We start from the raw sequence: 14,895 nt of genomic DNA, 5'->3' as shown, positions 1-14,895 counted from the left end.
CAGTCTCCTAGTTAAACACTAATTGGGAAACCTCATCTATTATTATAAATAGAATAGTTGAACTACGCTTTGAGTTTGATTCCTATACACAGGATACGTAGGCAGCCATTAAAGAACGTGGTTCAACTCATCATCTTCTAAATATCTTCTTCTTATTGATTCAATACTTCTAGTTGTTCTTTGATCATCAACAAAATATTTGTGTTTCTTGATTAGGAAAAATCATCACACAAGAAGTATTGTCAGGAAACTCAACAGTGGATTTAGCTGTTGTGATTGGGCAAAAAGCTCGCTATAATTCCGAATATGGATTCCTTTAGAGGTAATCCTACAAATAAGTAGCAATTAAATCACTCCATTTATAATTTCCATTTTATTATCCTTTTATTATTGAGTGTTGTATATAAATTTTGGGAGTGAATTGCAAATTCCCTATTTCTCTTTAGCTTTGAATATATTTCTTTTGGTTTTCATTACATGCAATGGTTGTATCACTGTAACACTGTTAATGGTTAGATCTTTCTCAATCTTCGTTTTTAGTTAAAATCCTATTACTTCAGTTTATATTTGGTAAGTTCAGCAATTATATTGCTCTTACATAACCTATGTCCTATATCTAATTTTCATAATTGGTTGAGATTGAAATTTTGATCACGTAAATTTTATTGCTGAGATAAATTGAATCTTGGTGACATCTCATTCAATAGGGTTGCTTAGCAAATTGCAGCATTTTCTTATTCTTAGTTGTTTTAGTTTACATGTGTATTTGAATTCACTATATTTTTGCACATGCCACAACAGAAGCTAACATACATGTCTAAAAAATTAAGGTAAAAAAACAAGTAATGTTTTTCCTTTCTTTATTTCCGGTTAAAAGAAATTAAATAAGTGCAATGTTAGTTGTGTTTATATAGTTTGGTTTGTTAGGGGTTCTTAGTCTATATATTGTTGTCGCGAATTAGCCGAGTAATACTTTTCTTAACTTTGTTATCTTAAAGTGGAACTTTATCTCAATGGAAGAGCACTTGAGTATGGAAAAATATCTCAAGGGATGGTGGTTTGAATCCCCTATCCAAGGTAGTTTATTTTCTTTTTGGGCTAAAGGCTATGTAAGTATAATCCAACTCACTTTTTGAGGAAATAAGATAGTCAAGCGTTGTAGAAAAAGATCAATTCGGCACAACTTGAAACCATTTGTTACATATTGTTCTTCTCCTTTCTCATAAGTCGTTACAAAGATCTACAAATAAGATCTGTTTGATTTAAGTTTTGAGTTCATTGTATTTCCTGTCTCTTAAGATCACTACAAAATGATCAATAATAGAAGTTGATATTACACACCACCTTAGATAACTAACGGGAAATTATAAATGGAATATAAATGCATTGAACTAACCACAAAGAACAATTAACGGGAAATTGGAAGCTGGATGCAACTGTAATGAACTAATCTCAAAGAATAATTAACGGGAAATCGGAAACTGGATGCAACTGTTTTGAATTAACCTAAAAAAGTAATTAATGGAAAATCGAAAACTGAATGTAAATGCGTTGAACTGTCCTCAAAGAATAATTAATGGAAAAATTGAAAACTGGATGCAACTACATTGAACTAATCTCAAAGAATAATTAATAGAAAATCGAAAACTGAATACAAATGCAAATCCATCGAACTAACCTCAAAGAACAATTAACTGGAGCATCGAACTAACTTCAAAAAACAATTAACGGGAAATCAGAAACTGGATAAAAATGCATCGAATTAACCTCAAAAAATAATTAACGGAAAATCAGAAATTGGATGCGAATGCATCGAACTAACCTCAAAGAATAATTAATGGAAAATCGAAAATTGGATGCAAATGCATTGAATTAACCTCTAAGAATAATTAACAGGAAAGCGGAAACTGGATGCAACAACATTTAACTAATCTTAAAGAATAATTAACGGGAAATCGAAAACTGAATGCAAATGCATATAACTAACCTCAAAACATAGTTGTATTATATGTAGTCAATTTCCAAAGAATGTTGCTAAACTGTTTAACAGTTAACACACTTAGTAGTAGAGTCAGGCACTCAGAGCATCTTTAATGGTAAAACCTTTTGAATACCAAACACCGAATTCTTGAAAATTTGATAAAAACCATTTTTAGTGGTGAGACCAAATAAAAAAAACATCAAAAAAATACCAAACCAAACATTAAATGGGCTCCCATTTGGTGTTTGGTTTGATGTTGTATTAAACGTACGACGCAGTGTTCAATAAGCCACGCGGTTTTCAAACACCGTGTGGGCCTATGGGCTGTTGTGGGCTTCTTTATTGCGGTTTTCAGAAAACAACGTGGGCTTTGGGCTAAATTGTACGACGCAGTGTTTCAAAAGCCGCGCGGTGTTTCAAACACCACGTGGGCTTTGGGCTAAACTGTGGACTTTTTGACGCGGTGTTTCAGAAACTGCGTTGGCTATTCTGGCGCGGTTTATCCAAAGCAGCGTAGTTTGGTGTCGAATTTTTGATGTATGGGCTAAAGTTGTTTGGTGTTTGTTTGGTCAAAAAAATCCGTGTTTTTCAGATCTCACTATTAAAGATGCTCTCAGGCATGTGTTAAGAATACCATTCTGAGATGGAAGAGTTTAAAATTTTAAATAATTGAATATGAGGTTGAGGGTCCTAAACATAACCAAAAGTACTTCATGGGTTAGTATGATGTTAAATAATTGAATATGAGGTTGAGGGTCCTAAACATAAACAAAAAGAAGTTGAAGGGGTTCTTTATTTTTATGGTGAGGGGGTTTTCATATTGCAAGATTGATATAATATTTATATCTCATAACTCTGCCATAGTTGCAAATATTTTTCAAAATAATATATAATATATAACGGCACTCGTTCGTAGGACGGGTTCAAAAACTAGTTTTCTGACTATAGGCAACAACTGTTTAACTTTGAAATAATAAGTACAAGATATACGTAATTGTGTCAATAGTGGTTCACCCATTTGGACCCTTCAATCTTTCATTTTGTGCTTATAATTAAGTTCTTTGTTTATCAAATGCAGCACAGGGCACAAAAAGGAGATTGTTCTACGGAAACACCTGGTAAGATCAACACTTAAACCTCATTTATTTATTATTTATTTATTTATTATTTATTTATTTTCTGAGGGGGTGGACCTATAAAATCGTGGACACATTATGTTTGTCCAACTTCGAACTCAACTAGAAATCTCAATGAACTCGACCAGGCGAACAATTTGAAATCCGAAACTTAAATCTCTAAACATTCTTGTGAACTTGTTTGCTTAAGTACTAGTACCTTATTATCCAAGTCTTCCTTTCTTTTCTTGAGCCTTGAATACTCTATTGTATTACAAACTAAGAAAAATCGGATTTTCTGTGAACCTGACTGAAAAAGATAACCGGGGAGTGCATGCATGCTTGTTTAACTTTCGAGTTGTTACATGCATACCATATAGCAATACAAATATGAACTTGACGGAAGGTCAGTCTGTCTATTTCAGGTTCAACGTGGGTCTATCGTCTAGCAAACAGGAGCCATTCACACCAAATCAGGGGTGGAAAGGAGGACCTAGGGGAAACTCAAGTCACTCGTGCACCACTACTGCATCATATGGTACTGGAAAATGTGCAAAGTGCTAGCAGAGAATCGTCATCTCAGGCCATCAACTGTTGTCCTGCTCCATCAAGTCAGAAAATTTCTCTCTATGATGTGGCACATAGCAGGGTTGGACATAAAGGAAATGATTTGAATTTCTCTATCATTCCTCATCACCCTCCATATATTGAGAGGCTGAAGGCAACCACAACACCAGAATGGGTCAAGTGAGTGGTCGCACCTCTTCTAAATGCCTCTTTATTTCCTAACACGGACGCCACTGAGAAGAGTGACAATTGGATCTGTAGAGAAAAAGACGAAGTTTTCTCTATTTAGGCTTGAGTGCACCCTGCGCTCCTTTTTGCCTGGACAAGGGGGCGGGTCGCGCTCATGTCTTGGTCAAACTCTAGGCTTACCCTGCGCTCGACTTTGCCTTGCCGAGAGCGTGGGTCCCGCCCCACCGTATTTCAGCACAAATTTGACTTGTTTCGGAAGTTTTCTAAAATCGTATAAATATAGGTTTTTTTTGTAGAAACCAAATTTTTCCAAAACCAAGAAAGAGAGAGATTATAAGTGAGCAATTCTTTGTGAGTGAATTGAGAGACTTGTAATCTATTACTCCGAACATCTAGTAAAGCTTGGAACTTGCAGTGTGGACGTAGGCGAATTGCCGAACCACGATATATCTCATCTTGTGGTTTGTTCTTCTTTTACATTAATTGTTTTACTTTATAACCTTGTTATTTGATATTGAGAAGTGTTGGGATATTGCTTGGAGGGTGTTGAAGTCTTGTCTATTGAGAAGGATCGACCCTTGTGTATGATTGATCTATTTGTTGTGGGTAACGTTGTTTCTGCAGTTATTTATTCACAACAATTGGTATCGGAGCGTAGGTATAGGACCTAGGATTTTGAGTTTAGTGCTCAAAATTTGTGTAGACAAGGTGTTCGATTAAATTCTGAATTGAAATTATTTTTTGGGTTATTGTGTGTAACCTGAAAGATGGCTCCCAAGATGTCAAACGCAAGGTTTGAAGTAGAGAAGTTTAATAGAAAGAATAACTTTGGGATTTGGCAAGTCCAAGTAAAGGACATCCTCATCCAACAAGGTTTTCACAAGGCTTTAAAGGGGATTAAATCTAAGGTGGCGAGTATGAGTAATGATGATTGGGAAGAGTTTGATTTTTAGGCTTGTTCATCAATCCGGTTATGTCTTGCTAATGAGGGCATGTATAGTGTGATGGTAGAAAATACCGTTGCCGGTATTTTGCTCAAACTAGAGTCTATGTATATGACCAAGAGCATGACGAACAAGATATACCTTAAGAAGGGTCTTTATCGGTACATGATGGTGGATGGGTCAATGATGCAAGAGCATGTTAGTGAGTTCCGTCGGCACCTAGCGGATTATTTGAATGTGGGCATGAAGATGGATGATGAGGATCAAGCGGCATGTTTAATATTCTCCTTGCTAGAAAGCTATGAGCATCTAGTGACTACATTTATGAACAGAGAAGACGTTGATCTTGACGAAGTTCAGAGTGCTCTTCTTTCTTATAAGTTGATGAAGAAGACACGTGTAGAGAATAGCATTGATGCAGGTCAGGGGCTAGTGGCAAGAGGAAGGTCGTATGAAAAGGCTTCTACAAGCAATGAGAAGTCTAGGTCCAAGTCAAAGAAGCCTTTGACACATGTGAAGTGCTATAATTGCGATGAAAAGGGACATTACACAAGTAATTGTTCTCACCCAAAGAAAGAGAACAAGAGAGATGGTAATGAAGGGGATGAGTTGAGTCACTGTGTGTCCACACAAGACTATATGGCCAAAAGGTGGATTCTTGATTCCGGATGTTCCTACCAAATGTGCCCGAATAGAAAGTGGTTTACTTCTTATGAGAGCATTGATGGTGGTTCCGTTTTGATGGGTAATGACATTGCTTGTAAAATGGTAGGAATTGGAACTATACGGATCAAGATGCATGATGGTGTAGTGAGGACTTTAACTGATGTGAGGCATGTTCCTGAGCTAAGGAAAAACCTTATTTCTCTTGGTACCTTGGATTCCAAAGGCCACAAGTTTGTGGGCGAAGGTGGAGTCCTAAAGATTGTCAGTGGCTCTTTAACTATTATGAAGGGTCAAAGACATGGAACCTTGTATACTTTGATGGGTAGTACGGTGATAGGCGATGTAGTAGTGGTTGCATGTAGTGATGGTTCTGAATGCACTAAGATGTGGCATATGCGACTAGGGCATATGAGTGAAAAGGGTTTGCCTGAGTTGTGTAAGCGAGAGTTCTTGAAGGACTTGAAAAAGCCAAGTATGGGGTTCTGTGAGCATTGCGTCTATGGGAAGCAGTGCAGAGTCAAGTTCAAGTCAAGCAAGCACATGACAACAGGCATCCTTGACTATGTGCATATAGATGTTTGGGGACCCTCCAGAGTGGCTTCTAAAGGAGGTAACCGTTATTATGTCTCATTCATAGATGATCATACCCACTATGTGTGGGTGTATATAATGAAAACAAAAGATGAAGTGTTTGAGACATTTAAGAAGTGGAAGGCAAAGGTTGAGAATCGCACAGATAGGAAGGTAAATACACTACGGTATGACAATGGTACTGAGTATACCTATGGGCCTTTCCAAGAGTTTTGTGCGCAACAGGGAATTGCCAGACACTAGACAGTCAGGGGCACGCCTCAGCAGAATGGAATGGCAGAGATGATGAATAGAACCTTGCTTGAAAAAGAAAGGTGTTTGTTGTCTAATGCTAGTCTAGGCAAAGAGTATTGGGCAGATGCAGTGTCCATCGCGTGTTATCTGTATAATAGGTCACCAGTTCTAGCTATAGATTGCAAGACACCTTATGAGGTGTGGTCAGGTAACCCAGTTGATTTCCATGGCGTGTTACCTGTATAATAGGTCACCAGTTCCAGCTATAGATTGCAAGACATCTTATGAGGTGTGGTCAGGTAACCCAGCTGATTATAGTATTTTGCGAGTGTTTGGATCGACTGCTTACTACCATGTGAGGGAGAGCAAGCTAGATCCTAGAGCAAAGAAAGTCATATTCTTAGGCTTCGCAAATGGGGTAAAGGGATACAGATTGTGGTGTCTAGAAGACCACAAGTTCTTGGTCAGCACAGATGTTACATTTGATGAGACTTTCGTGTTATCTTTCAGTAAGCCGGAAAGAGCTAGGCAGAATGGTGAGTCTATAGAAGTTCAAGCCACTAAGCTTGAGTTGTCTGATGCAGCAGATGACTGGTTGGTTCATGACGAGGTACCAAATCATGGAACCACACAGCAACAAGAAGAAGAGCAAGAGCATCCGTAACTTGTATTGGCTGACCCTAGGCCAAAGAGACAAGTTAAAGAAGTGCAAAAGTATGGGCACGAGAAGCCGCTGAAACACTATGGTCAGGTGGATTTAGTGGCATATGCACTGAATATCGAAGATGATGAGCCAGATAGTTTCAAAGAAGCTGTTAGAGATGCTCATTACATAGATTGGTTGGTTGCTATGCAAGAAAAGATGGAGTTTCTTGATAAAAATCACACATGGGACCTAGTTTTATTGCCAAAGGGCAAAAGGACTATTGGCAGTAAATGGGTGTTCAGAAAGAAAGAAGTCCTTCCTGAGTCCGACAGTACTGGGTACAAGGCAAGAGTAGTAGCAAAGGGTTTCTCACAAAAGGAAGGAGTCGACTACAATGAGGTATTTTCCCCGGTGGTCAAACATACGTCCATTCATGTGTTATTGAGTTTAGTTGCTCACTTTGACTTGGAGTTAGAGCAACTTGATGTGAAAACTGCTTTCTTGCATGGGGACTTGGAGGAAGAGATCTATATGAGACAACCTAAAGGGTTTGTCGTTGCTGAGAAAGAAGATCATGTATGCAAATTGAATCGGTCACTGTACAGGTTAAAGCAATCGCCCAGGCAATGGTACAAACACTTTGACACGTTCATGATGCAACATGAGTACACCCGAAGTAAGTATGATTGCTGTGTCTACTTTAGAAGGCTTTGTGGTAATGACTTCATCTATCTTCTACTTTATGTGGATGACACGCTTATTGCTTTCAAAAGTATGGTGGAGATAGACAAGTTGAAATCTCAACTTAGCTCTTAGTTTGAGATGAAAGACTTAGGTGGAGCCAAGAAGATACTGGGCATGGAGATTGACAGAGATAGGAAGAAGCAACGGATAATTGTCTCTCAAAAGAAATACCTTCAGAAAGTAATTTCTCGATTTGGTATGGAGAATGTAAAGTCGGTTTCTACACCTTTAACTGGGCATTTTAGGCTTTCAGCTAAGTTCTCTCCTAGTTCGGTGGAGGAACAAAAACATATGGCAAATGTTCCTTATGCAAGTGTCGTGAGCAGTTTGATGTATGCTATGGTGTGCACACGCCTAGACATTTCACAGGCAGTTAGTGTTGTAAGCAGGTATATGGCAAATCCTGGGAAGCAGCATTGGGAGGCAGTGAAATGGGTACTAAGGTACTTGAAGGGTACCTTGGATGTGGAATTAGCTTATGGTGGAGGCACTTGTTATGTCAGTGGGTTTGTGGATTCTGATTATGCAGGTGATCTAGATAGACGACGATCGACTACTAGTTATGTGTTTATGATGCATGGTGCACCGGTTAGTTGGAGGTCTATGATACATTCTACAGTTGCTATATCTACTACTGAGGCAGAATATATGGCAGTGGCAGTGGCAGTGAAAGAGGGACTATGGCTTCGAGGTCTTCTAGATGATATGGGTATTGAGCAGAATAGTGTTGCTTTGTATTGTAATAGTCAGAGTGCTATTCATTTGGTGAAGAACCAGGTTTATCATGCTCGGACCAAGCATATTGATGTCCGTCATCACTTTATACGGGATGTCGTTGAGGATGGTGATGTAGCACTTGAGAAAGTGGACATCCATGACAATCCTGTTGATATGCTGACGAAAGTTGTCACCGGAGTTAAGTTCCAACACTGTTTGGACTTGCTCCAAATCCTACATGTTTGAAAGAGCCCTTTGTGGGCATGGCCCTTCGGGGCAGTTAACTGTGAGTCTTACTTGTTGGATGTGTTCCTACTGGATGTGTTCTTGTTGGATGTGTTCGGCTCGGTTTTATGTGTTAAAACCTCACCGAGGTGAATAATGTAGAGAAAAGGATGAAGTTTTCTCTATTTAGGCTTGAGCGCACCCTGCGCTCTTTTTTGCCTAGACAAGGGCGCGGGTCGCGCTCATGTCTTGGTCGAACTCCAGGCTCTTCAGCGCACCCTGCGCTTGACTTTGCCTTGCTAAAGCGCTGGTCGCTTCAATCGATATTTCAAAGACTTAATTTGACTTATTTCGGAAGTTTTCTGAAATAGTATAAATATAGGTTTTTTTATGTAGAAACCTAATTTTTCCAAAACCAAGAAAGAGAGAGATTATAAGTGAGCAATTCTTTGTGAGTTGAGTGTTCATTCTTTGTGAGTGAATTGAGAGACTTGTAATCTGTTACTCCGGACATTTAGTAAAGCTTGAAACTTGCAGTGTGGACGTAAGTAAATTGCCGAACAACGATATATCTCGTCTTGTGGTTTGTTCTTCTTTTACATTAATTGTTTTACTTTATATGCTTGTTATTTGATATTGAGAAGTGTTGGGATATTGATTGGAGGGTGTTGAAGTCTTGTCTATTGAGAAGGATCGATCCTTGTGTAGGATTGATCTATTTGTTGTAAGTAACATTGTTTCTGCAGTTATTTATTCACAATATAATCAATGAACATGTAAATGTAGAAATCTATGAGGCAAAAGGGATCCATTCTCTTCGTGGTCTGGAATATTCTCGATGGTGGTATAAACTGTTCGCGTAGAATCGATCGGCATGGGAAGACCATATCTGGTCTCATATTGTGCCAACAATTTGTCTTGTAACTCTTGACCTCTTGTTAGATAGACATTTTTATGAACAGTGAATGGCAAACGCCATGATGATGTATTATAATATAAAATGATCAGGAATCATATAACCTGCGCAAAACATGGATTGATTTCGTTTATGATTCTTCTGAAACTTCACTGCAGCTGAGTTGGTTTGAACTAGATCCCTTGACCTTTTATGATTGTAAGGCGTTCATATACTGCACATGCATCCTTTTGATATCCCATATTAATGTGTATAAATTTTGTAAAAGAGAAGCAGCAGAAACGTTGGTAAAGCCTGTAATACTTGGGTCCGATTCTTTGAATAAAGGCTGCAAGCAAATAATTTGCAAAACTTCTGCTTGCGATAGCTCCAAGTACTATGTGACCAGCAATCTTCGAGTCTGTATATTAGTTATATAACGTGCGACATTCGGTAACAAAATCTCTGACCATATTGGTTGCCGCTAATCAAATTCATGCTTAAACCAGGTTGGGGACATTGAAAGATTGGCTGGTTCGCTTTGCCCCAGCAAAGATCTCTCCCGCCTGATTGAATTGCAGCCACATTTCCTATGGAAGGAAGGCCGAAGGTTATGGTGGCCTGCTTGATTTCGATGGCAACCCCCATCTAAAGCCCCAATACTGCATTGACCGTGTCATATTTCTTGGAAACACCACAACATGATGGACTCAGGCGTTATACCTGTGCTAAAGGACCAACTTTCGGATTTCTGATGGTATGATGATCCAATGTCTTCTCTAAGTAAGAGGAGCTTTGCAATTAACTTTGGGATGATATTGCGACAAATAGCAGCAAAAAGAAACGATCCTATAATTTGACAGACGGGGGAAAAAACTGCTCTGCATTTGGTTCCAAGTCAAAGATAATAGCAGAGAAAAAGGTGTCAGCCCAAACACACAACATTGCTCTTTTTCTTCTTCTGTTTTTCTTCTCCAAAACGTGGGGCAGAATATGCTAACATTGAATACTAACAAAGGCTAAAGCTAACATAGTAGCAAGGGAGGTCCTCATCTACTGCTGAAAGAGGATAATGATACAGTAAAAACCTAACCAAACCCAGACAGGGATCGGCCGTGTACCAGAACAGTGTCACAACTCATAAATAGAGAACAGGGCCTATGCAAGTTGTACAGTAATGTACCCAAAATAGCTGTGCTTTATTGCTAACACTGTACTATGCAAGCTTGAATTGGAAGACAACCATTCTACTTTACAAAACATAATGAAACAGTTCACTGCAAAAGCACGAACACATAGCCAGATCACCAATGAAGCTAATATCTCTATTGTGGAGACACAGGATTAAAAAGACTGCCGAAAAAGCAGCAAGCTTGCCAGCTTTAAAATTCTTCACAACCCCATCTTACGTCATTAATCAGATTTTATCTTGCATATAAGCTGATACAAATACAACCAGCGCGCCAACGGAAAGACCCAACAAAGGACCAGCTGGAATTAGCTTACGACTGGCTACCAATCGGATAACTGAACAAAGAAATCAAGAGTAGTTGGTCAGCCATATTGGGTATCAGAAGTATTAATACAGAACAAAGTAAGACAGTTAAAACCCCATTACTGAAGGTGAGTTATCAGAAATGTAGAAATGGAAGGATTCATACCAAAAACAGAAGAAAAAAGTAAAGCAGAGCCAAATCCAAGAGCATCACCAATACTTTTTGTTTCTGGCGATTGCATTAGATAATAAGCCTGCAAAGACACAAATATGTCCATCAAAATACTTAAGTATCAACAAGTCACCTTATAGTGAGGGAAGTGAGCTCGCAAAATATATACATGACACTTAGATAATTGATGCCAAATACCAAAGTGGTATGGCACATGTAATAGTGAAAATCTACAAAATTGTCTCAAGAACATTATTGTCATGGAAATATGTAATTACAAGAAGTTGATAGTGGATTTTGCTGGTAGTCATGATAAAACTCGCGACACGTGTCAGTTTCTTCTGCAGCTGATCGTAGTTAAAGAAGAAGGAATTTACTGTGGCAGCTAATACTAGTTATACAACGAACACAATTCAATTTCCTAGGTGCGCAACTGTCAGACCTAAACTGAGTCTGACAAGAAACATGAGGCACGGAGGTGGTGTGTTATACTGATTACTGAAGATATGATCAGCATAGCGTTGATCACCAAAACGCACCAGCCCAACTTGTAACCTTCATACAAGCACTCTTGTTTATCTTCCACTCCCTTTTTTTATCAGGATACATGTCACAACTACGATTACTAATATAATACTATTTCCTTTACTCCCTAAGATCGATCCCCTTATTCAATGTTCCTTGAGTAGACACAAAGGAGGTTTCGCAAACACCATGCTGGTTATCCTCGATTCCAAATGTCCGTGGTGGCAAAATTTGTGGTGAGTTGTTCGCTGATCAAAATTGTAAACGCCTTGGATGAGCCCCCATAGTCCAATTCCAAATGGATGAAGGCACATACATACAATCAACTTCAGATCTAGTTTGAATACACTTACATTTGTCCACAACAACTGAACTAGCCAAAAAACTGTCACAAAGTGATCATCATGACTGTTAGATAAGGGACATCTCCCGAGGTGCTATGAGGCCCAGGCCCAAGCCCCCCCCAGGGGGGGGGAGACTTTTTTAGGAAGTTTCAACGATGTAAATCCTTGTTATTTTCTTATATATATTGAACTGATAGAAGGCCAAAACTAACTAAGACTGTATCACTTTGTTTTTCCTCTTTTCTCTCAAAACTTTCTTCAATAATCTAATTTTACTAATGGATGAAAAAACACAGATTCCAAAGATATTCTTACATCTTAATGAGTTCAAATTCTCCGATTTCAATTTTAAATGACAGTGATCCTCAGCCTTACGGAAAAATGAAACTGTGAGTACGAGAAGTCAGCAATTATATGTGACTACATTTATTCTTGATAAAATCTAATGTGTCGAGAATTAACCATGCAGCAGAAAAGCAGCACTATCGAAATAAGAAAACAAAGCAAGCTCCATTCTGGCGCTCTTAGTAGCCCTTCTCAGGCAGAAAGGTGATGAACATGGATAAGAGTGGAAGACACCGCCTTCTTTTCTGAGGAAGGCAATTATGAGTACATAACTCCGCACACCCAACCCATGTACATGTAGCTTATTGGGAGACACCATCAAATACTTGAAAGGTCCATGGTACTCCATTAAGCTCCTAGGAATCATATACTGCACCAATATCATCTTTGCATAGGAACATGCTCCCAGAACCTATCAGAACAGTGGGATCCTAGGACAAAATTTGCTAAGGGAGCAACAATGGACAATTCATTACCAAAGCAAGAAACTCTGTTTTAATGATACTCTCCGTCTCTAAGGGAAGTATCATTGAATAATCACCTAAGCATTGATCGCCAAAGAGTCGTAGATAGCCCAATTTGAAATGATCTTAGGGACACTCTTGTTTAGTTGTTTAACTCCCACTCCCCTTTTGCACAGCACACACAACTCACAATGATGACGATTCCCTTAGACTGTTCTTAGCATCAAAGGAGTTTTGACCACCACCATCTTGGTCACCTTCTTCAGCTATCCAATTTGGTTCCAAACGTTTGTGGTTAGGAATCATTTGTGTCTAATTAAAAATGTAAACACCTAAGATGAGGCTCCTATACTCCAAGTTCAAATGGATTCCTTATTGGAGGCACATACAGGACATCAACTTGTGACCACTAATAAAACTAGGATATTTCTTTGCTATTTTGTTGGATAAAATGAAATGAACATCTCTATGCAAGGAATAAAACTGGACATTATGACCACTAATTTGATATAAATGAGCAAGTGAACTTACAGCTGCCATCAAAGCACCACCTGATGCACCACCAAGAAGAGACCCTTTACTCCCGGACCTTGAATCTATCAATACAATCTCACACACACATTTCAATAAAATATCTACTGAAAACAACTGGGAAAACTAGGCATTGGATAAAAGTAAGTAAAAAAAAACTTACAAGCAAATAAACCACCACCAAGAAGAAGAGTTCCGTAAACAGCACAAGTAGCAGGAGCAAGTTGAGTTAACAGTCCAGCTTTGCAGGAGGAGTGTTTCTTTTTCTTGCTGATAGAAAGTAAAGAGACATTGTTGTGTAGTAAAACGGTATTTGAGGAGCCAACTAAGAAGTTGGTTTTTGTAAATGGAATGTTTAGTGCAGGCAATGAAGATATGGTCACCATCTTCGTCCTCGTTTTTTGAAGAAAGAAAATGGTGTCGATATTTCTAAACACTTTAATTCCAGTACACTGGGTCGGTATTTCAACCTTATCGACATTTCGACCAAAAGGTATTGGGATTTGGGATTAGGCCCGACGGTAAATTATGATTGGGTCCATGGTTTACATTATAGACACAATCTATCTAATAAAAAGATTGGTGTGTGCGCCCGTCCGGCGGTTATAAATGTTTCTTACAAATTATGAGATGTAGATCCAAAATTTTATAGGATATGTGCAGTTTAAAATATTAATTTTAAAGAGTACCGATCATTATTGATTTGGTCAACAATAACTGCTTTGTGCGTCGGGCTTTTATCATTTAGTTGGTTGGAATTCTTTTAAGCCTAATTTGAAATAGTGTCATGGGCACAAACTATATACTAATACTAGTTTTCGAACCCGTCCTACCAACGGGTGCTGCTATATTAAATTATTCTAAAAAATATTAGCAACTATACATAGCTATGAGATATGCAAATTATTTTAATCACTCATTCAAATTAAACGGAAAGCAGCAGACATTGATAAAACCCTTTAGTTAATCTTTGATTTTATTTTTGTAATATACATGATTAGAGCAATTTATCTGTTCAAAGATACCTGTCATTCTTTCCTTGTGGTTTGATGATTGGGGATAGCTCTTAAACTCCATTTGTACACAAAACCTTGGCTAAAAAATGATTACATTTAATTATTACTAAAAATATGATTTCATATATGTAAAAATGTCTAACTCTACCATTCCCTCTTTATAATTGCCTTTAGATAATCAATATCTTCTTTCAGACTCTGAATTTCTTCTTCCTGAATTTGTATGCACTGATTTCTAAGCATGTCGTTCTTTTCTGCAATCTCAAGTTTGTTGCAAATTTCTTCTATTTCTTCGTAGTTATAGTCTACTACTTCAAAGCCTATCTCACTGCGCATAAAATCAATTGCTTTCTTCGATGCTGAATTTTCTAAATCTTCTCGAGTTGTTGAATTTCTTTTGAATTGGTGATTGTCTTTGATGTTAAAGATTGGAACGTCAATTAATATTTGACATCTGTATTGATTTTCTCCCAATATTTCGTTGGAAAA

At 38.2% G+C, this 14,895-nt stretch overlaps 1 protein-coding gene across 1 annotated transcript; it reads right to left on the bottom strand.

The window, feature by feature from the left end:
* Positions 1 to 10,694: 10,694 nt before the first annotated feature.
* On the bottom strand, positions 10,695 to 13,834 carry LOC147494970 (Transmembrane proteins 14C). Its single transcript, XM_086569461.1, has 4 exons — positions 13,554 to 13,834; positions 13,391 to 13,455; positions 11,176 to 11,263; positions 10,695 to 11,041 (listed from the first exon to the last, which is right to left on the bottom strand). Exons 1-4 carry the CDS (start codon positions 13,774 to 13,776, stop codon positions 10,932 to 10,934), a joined length of 486 nt encoding a protein of 161 aa, XP_086425587.1. The 5' UTR covers positions 13,777 to 13,834; the 3' UTR covers positions 10,695 to 10,931.
* Between the last annotated feature and the right edge of the window lie 1,061 nt (positions 13,835 to 14,895).

Source organism: Coptis chinensis, chromosome 6 (assembly GCF_015680905.1).
Source record: "Coptis chinensis isolate HL-2020 chromosome 6, ASM1568090v1, whole genome shotgun sequence".
In the NCBI taxonomy this organism is placed as follows: Eukaryota; Viridiplantae; Streptophyta; class Magnoliopsida; order Ranunculales; family Ranunculaceae; genus Coptis; species Coptis chinensis.
Note: the sequence above shows the minus strand (reverse complement) of the source record. Positions and strands in the feature narration are given on the sequence as shown.